The sequence below is a fragment of the Saccostrea echinata genome, unplaced genomic scaffold, assembly GCF_033153115.1.
Source record: "Saccostrea echinata isolate AGI-Se365-2 ecotype Australia unplaced genomic scaffold, CSIRO_AGI_Sech_v1 ptg000030l, whole genome shotgun sequence".
In the NCBI taxonomy this organism is placed as follows: domain Eukaryota; kingdom Metazoa; phylum Mollusca; class Bivalvia; order Ostreida; family Ostreidae; genus Saccostrea; species Saccostrea echinata.
Window position 1 is genome coordinate 7,461,831 of NW_026889779.1, and position 7,333 is coordinate 7,469,163.

General features: G+C 34.4%; 1 protein-coding gene across 1 annotated transcript; it reads left to right on the forward strand.

The window, feature by feature from the left end:
• Window positions 1–2,135: 2,135 nt before the first annotated feature.
• LOC133197188 (gamma-aminobutyric acid receptor subunit alpha-1-like) lies at window positions 2,136–6,806 on the forward strand. The gene is made up of 9 exons (XM_061333088.1): window positions 2,136–2,232; window positions 3,414–3,481; window positions 3,584–3,807; window positions 4,008–4,090; window positions 4,170–4,310; window positions 4,441–4,505; window positions 5,968–6,055; window positions 6,136–6,341; window positions 6,546–6,806. Exons 1-9 carry the CDS (start codon window positions 2,160–2,162, stop codon window positions 6,804–6,806), a joined length of 1,209 nt encoding a protein of 402 aa, XP_061189072.1. The 5' UTR covers window positions 2,136–2,159.
• Window positions 6,807–7,333: the final 527 nt, after the last annotated feature.

Sequence of the window (7,333 nt, forward strand, 5' to 3'; positions counted from 1 at the left end):
GGAAATTGATCAACATATAAGGCCTCCCGGTATATTCAGCATGCTAAGCTGTATCACGGTATATTCAGCATGCTAAGCTGTATCACTCATGCATCATGCAAACTAGGAATCGAGTTTTATGATGTATTTGTTTAATTTGTACTACCGCTTGTGCAAATACATGTAGTATCTTTTCTTACATGGCATTGGGGATTTTGTTTCATGTGTGTTGTTGGAAATTTTGGGATTTTATACTTATGAAAACAATTTGTAAAAATGTAATGTTTTGTAATTTTGTTGCACTAGTATTTAAAATAAAACAAAAACTCCTTTGCTAAAAAATGAATTGAAAGAGATTCATGATATGTTCGAGGGATGGATGAAAAAAGGTTAACGGAAAAGGTAACAATTTATGAGTTTTCTCGACAGGCACTTGGGGTATGGACCCCCCCCCTTTTTCCATTTTTTTTTCTTTTTAAATCTGGGGTCGAGTCACCTTTTTCCTATTTTTGTATTCTAATATGCACTGTATGTTATCAATAATGTAACTCTTTTGTCTCTATAAGCTGTTTTTAAATATATCGTTTTCGACTGATACATAGAGAAGGCTTGCAACTCTTTTCTCATCGTCTGCCTCACCTCGCTTAAACTTCGCCTGATTATTTATCGAAAGAATAAGAAAACATGGAATATGCATACATCAATAAATTCGTTATACATTCTTCTTTCTTTTCATATTTTCATTTAATTTTTATGTGGTCCCGATTTGTAAATATTTCGATTAAATCATCCGCATCTAGGGTAAATTTTGTTGATGTGCACCAGCTGGGACGGAAGTGCCCGGTATTTTCGGGTATCATCATTACATGTAATGTCATTCGGAACATTAATGCGAGAAGGAATAAATCCCGAATTTTCTCTTCATATAACATGTAACGGTAAGTTCTGTGAATAACAAGACAACTTTAACTAGCAAATTTTAATGGATGAAGATTATACTTTAAATAGACGACCTAGACAACCAAATTCCACAATATTGTTATTACAAAGCCTGGAATTTTTTTTAATGCAGAACATTTATAAAGTTAGAGTTACCGTTATTGCACTTCCGTCCCAGCTGGTGCACATCAACAAAATTTACCCTAGATGCGGATGATTTAATCGAAATATTTACAAATCGGGGGCACATAAAAATTAAATGGAAATATGAAAAGAAAGAAGAATGTATAACGAATTTATTGATGTATGCATATTCCATGTTTTCTTATTCTTTCGATAAATAATCAGGCGAAGTTAAAGCGAGGTGAGGCAGACGATGAGAAAAGAGTTGCAAGCCTTCTCTCTTTTTATGTATCAGTCGAAAACGATATATTTAAAAACAGCTTATAGAGACAAAAGAGTTACATTATTGATAACATACAGTGCATATTAGAATACAAAAATAGGAAAAAGGTGACTCGACCCCAGATTTAAAAAGAAAAAAAATGGGAAAAGGGGGGAGGGTCCATACCCCAAGTGCCTGTCTTTTTATGTATCAGTCGAAAACGATATATTTAAAAACAGCTTATAGAGACAAAAGAGTTACATTATTGATAACATACAGTGCATATTAGAATACAAAAATAGGAAAAAAGGTGACTCGACCCCAGATTTAAAAAGAAAAAAAATGAGAAAAGGGGGGAGGGTCCATACCCCAAGTGCCTGTCTTTTTATGTATCAGTCGAAAACGATATATTTAAAAACAGCTTATAGAGACAAAAGAGTTACATTATTGATAACATACAGTGCATATTAGAATACAAAAATAGGAAAAAGGTGACTCGACCCCAGATTTAAAAAGAAAAAAAATGGGAAAAGGGGGGAGGGTCCATACCCCAAGTGCCTGTGGTTTTCTCCCCGAATATCATGACAAAGTGTCATATTGTAAATTTTGAATTTACCGGATGCATGGCAGTAACGTTAACTAGTAAGCTTCAAAATTTATACTCTGACAATTGTAAATTTTATATTACTGCCACCTGGTAAATTCAAAATTTACAATATGACAATAGTTCAAATGATAAAAATACTTGAAAATTTTTTTATAGTGTATTTAAAATACATGTGCTGTGTATATTGGTTCCCTAAAAGCGATGTAACAATTGATTACGTTTATCAGCTTTTCAGATGACCACACAATCATGAGAAACGTCACATTGTTACTGGACAAACTACTACAGAAATACGAAAAGTCAGTACGCCCGGGCATCGGAGGTGAAGATTTTACTACAACTGTCAAACAAAGAGAATATCATTACATTTGATTACATCGTAACAAAAAGTGTATTAAAATATACAACGTTGTTCTAAAATTTGGTACACTGAAGTAAATGTGAGGTACCATTTTAAATCTTTTTTTTTTTTTGTCCTTCTCAAAAATAGTCATCTCCCTTCTCCGGCTATATCTTAGCCACCACTAAATGACCTTGACGACATTCCTTGAATTTATCACAAAGTACAGTTGAACTTCAATATCTCGAACACTGATATGTCGAATACCATAGATATGTCAAAGTGAGTCACTTTTCCCCTTATATATTTTTACCTATATATCTCGATTCCTTGGATATACCTCGAATTTTTTTTTCTGTGTCCCTATCAAGTTCGACATAACGAGATTTGACTATGCATGTATATCTAAAGCCAATGGTTAGCAATATGTTTTAATCGACGGTTCAGTTATTGATTCCCCAAAACAAAAAAAAGACAAACAAACAGACAAACAAACAAAAATCACAATTAAAATGTGCAATATGTGAACACACCATTAAATATTCCCAAGGATTTACAACAAAATGTAAAATTTCAACAGAGTTGAGTAGAAGAGTTGACGTGACACATCAGACAGTTCTACGGTCGTCAATATTCTGATGTGTACTAGAGAGCTCAGAAAATCTCCTTTTGTTTGAATCTTATCAACTGTCGACAAGTTCTGTGAAATCCAATCAGGAATTCATCATCTGGCGACTGAATTTGGCGCTGACCTTTCTGATACGACAATCTTTTAATCTGTGAAAATAGCCCTCATGTTCTCGACTTGAGCAAAAGTCTTCATTTGCGGTGAAGCTTCCACCCCCCCCCCCCCCCCCCTCCTAATTTTCAGAAAATTTTAGTATAATTTTTTTTCAAACATTAGCAAGATCTATTTCTATCATTGACTGTGATAGTGACAAATTTCATCCTCAATTCGATTTGTCTAAGAATATTTTTTTTTCATTTTCTTAAAAACCAGTGTTAGTCATCCCATTTGACAAGAATCCTCATTATAAAGTTTGCAAATAATGTTGCATTCCTTCAGTAGAGACTTATTCGTACAAGTATTTCTGTAAATGATGCTGTGATGTGATTTCTTGTAAAATAAAACATGATGCTTCCGTTTTATTGTTCCATTATAGGTCAACCATTGGTAATAAAAACCAACATGCTGATCAGGAGTATTGGCCCAATCACAGAATCGGAGATGGTTTGTTTCTTTAAACTTCGCGATTCGTAAAAACCACATTAAAATTTATGTTCTGTTTTCATATACGGAAGACCGTCATAATTTATAAACAATAATTTTCAGACATATTCCCTTCAGTGCTATCTGCGACAGAGCTGGCATGACGAACGTCTAAAATTTGACCTTCCAAACATCACCGAGGTCACTTTGAGTAACTCCTTCCTCAAGGATATCTGGAAACCCAACACGCATTTCCTTAATGGTCGCTTGTCCGTCCAACCAAACATTACAGTTCCGAATGCATTCGTTCGAATCCGAAAAGATGGCAGTATTTACATGTCCAGACGGTTAGAAATAATCTATATAGTTCATACCTTATCATGTCCAGAGAGTTAGAAATAATCTATATCATCATTATAGATGACATAATTTTGACAGTCAAGTATTGTATTGCTAATTTAAATCAATATCGAAATTTTACAAACTTGCAAACGTTAAATGCAAAATTAATGCTGGACAAGTACAGATAATTGTTTACTTTCGTTAGGTTAACTATTAATGCCAAATGTCCAATGAATCTCCTAGACTACCCAATGGATGCTCCCGTTTGTCCACTTCTATTCGGAGGATGTAAGCAACGCCTCTCCGTTGAATTTCAATTCTAGTTAGAATAATTCTGTTTGATTTCAACGTTTCTTACCCTTTGTAGATGGATATACGACGGATGAAATTATTTACAAATGGCAAGCTCCGAACAAGTCGGGAGTAGAAATATATGATGACGTCACTATGTCACAGTTTGACATTGCTTCTATCTGGACAAAGAATAATACCTACTCCAGTGCTATTGGTATGGAAGTATACATAATTTATACATTCATTTATGATATTTTGTTAATAGCTATTTGCTAATAACTACTAGCATTAACCTTTTCTGAAAACCAGGTTTGAATCTTATTTTTTCCGTTTCGTTTTGATAGGGACGTACTCCTGTCTTGAAGTATATTTCCATCTGAAGAGGCATATTGGATTTTTCATGCTGCAGGTTTGTTGGAGTAACCGCTCTTTGTGCGAAGCTTTTTTATGCCCCGTCATGAATATGGCCGGGGCATATAGTGTTTGTCATGTCCGTCTTCCGTCCTTCTGTCCTTCCGTCTGTCCTTCCGTCACACTTTGCGTTTAGCTCTGTTCAAAGCTCAGTTTCAAAGAAACTATCCAAGATATTTTTATCAAACTTCATATGCTGATAGATATTGATGAGGGCTATTCAACTGCATCAACATTTTTTGACCTTGACCTTTCCTTTGACCTTGACCTCACTTTTCTTAAATTAGTGTTTAGCTCAGTTTTAAAGATACCATTCAAGATAGTGTAATCAAACTTCATATGTTGATACATACTGATGTAAGCTATTCAATTGCATCAACATTTTTTTGACCTTGACCTTTCTTTTGACCTTGACCTCACTTTTCTTAAATTAATGTTTAGCTCTGTTTTAATGAAACCATTCAAGATATTTTTAACAAACTTCATATGCTGATACATACTGATGAGAGCTATTCAACTGCATCAATATTTTTTACCTTGACCTTTCCTTTGACCTTGACCTCACTTTTCTTAAATAAGTTTTTAGCTCAGTTTTAAAGATACCATTCAAGATAGTGTTATCAAACTTCATATGCTGATACATACTGATGAGAGCTATTCAGCTGCATCAACATTTTTTGACCTTGACCTTTCCTTTGACCTTGACCTCACTTTTCTTAAATTAGTGTCAAACTTCATATGCTGATACATACTGATGAGAGCTATTCAACTGCATCAATATTTTTTGACCTTGACCTTTCCTTTGACCTTGACCTCACTTTTCTTAAATTAGTGTTTAGCTCTGTTTTAAAGAAACCATTCATAATATTTTCATCAAACTTCATATGCTAATACATACTGATGTAACCTTTTCAACTGCATCAACATTTTTTGACCTTGACCTTTCCTTTGACCTTGACCTCACTTTTCTTAAATTAGTGTCAAACTTCATATGCTGATACATACCGATGAGAGCTATTCAACTGCATCAATATTTTTTGACCTTGACCTTTCCTTTGACCTTGACCTCACTTTTCTTAAATTAGTGTTTAGCTCAGTTTTAAAGAAACCATTCATAATATTTTCATCAAACTTCATATGCTAATACATACTGATGTAACCTTTTCAACTACATCAACATTTTTTGATCTTGACCTTTCCTTTGATCTTGACCTCACTTTTCTTAAATTAGTTTCTGAATCAAACGTCATATGCTGATACATACTGATGTAAGCTATTCAACTGCAGCAATATTTTTTGACCTTGACCTTTCCTTTGACCTTGACCTCACTTTTCTCAATTTGTGTTAAAATGTTGCATTACTAATATACCCTTGGCGGGGCATTCATGTCCTATGGACATATTTCTAGTTTAAATTTAATTTTTGTGTATCATATTAAAAATCCTCTCCGTCTTTCCAGACTTATCTCCCTTGCACACTGATCGTCTGCTTGTCTTGGGTCTCTTTTTGGATAAATCGAGATGCTGCACCTGCGAGGGTTCTTCTAGGTTAGTAAAGACCAATGTTCACCTATGTCATCTATTTGCATGCAAGATCAACCCTAATTCACTTTTGTTACCAATAATAGGAGTGACGACAATCTTGTCCACTGCAGCAGTGGGTCTGATTCAGAGAGACGGTCTTCCTAGGGTTCCATACGCTACAGCTCTTGATGTTTTCCTGATTGTTTGTATTTGTTACAACCTGGCTGCCATTATACAGTACGCCGCCGTCAATTACTTCACCAAAATTATTCCTAAGGAAGGCAGCACCTCAGACGATGAAGGTGTAAAAGTAGGTGTTCAGTTATGTTCAGCCTTTTTTCGAGAATTCCAACCCATATTCGAAAGGAACTTTGTTTCTCCAATCATTTTACATGCGCTTAGTACAATACCCTGAAAGTCATTTTTGAATGATCATATATTGCTAGTTTTTGAAAACAGACATAAATTTGTTGACCAAACATTACATGTTGTTGGATATTTTCATTATTTTCAGACAGAAGACACAGCAGAAAACCAAAATGGGGTTAATTTGTCGAAAGTACCGAGAAAGACACGGAGCAGATGTCCGTTGTTATTCTGTAAATGTCTCATAGGAAACTTCCGGTTCCGATATGACATGGTGGCATCCGCTGATACCGCATCCGGAAATAGTGTCAGTTATATAGACATCCTATCTAGATACATATTTCCGTTTTCATTCTGTCTGTTTCAGGCCTTTTATTGGGCTTGGTATCTTGGGCTGAAACCATATTGAGACCCTTTGATAAAAGATACGCTGCAATGTGAGGAGACTTTATTTCTTTTCAACACATTGTGACATAAAGCTCTCTTTTTCTTGTAGGATTGATTGATTGTATGTTGTTTTACGTCCCGTTCGAGTTTTTCTAGGAGGAAAGTTTCAATATAAATATTTTTACCAATAAAGTCTTTGAACGGACATCATTTTGTAAATTTGAGACTTAAAGAAAGTTATATTAATTAAACAAAATTGGATAGTGGAAGATGCAAAAAGAACCCCGTTCACTGACATTTAATATTTTAGGTGAATCTTTTTGGTACTTTGTTGACCGACCAGTTACCTTAAAATGAAAATATTTTGAGAAATGTTTATAATTTGTATTAAATTCTATTTATTGTATTTTGTACTGTATTTGTAGTTTGTATAATAATATTTGTTGCGCATGTGCATTATGGAAATACATGAGCAATTTTATACAAACATTTTACCGCTTCTGTACGTTCTTTCTTGCAGAACTGACTGTTTGAGACATTTCCCAAATT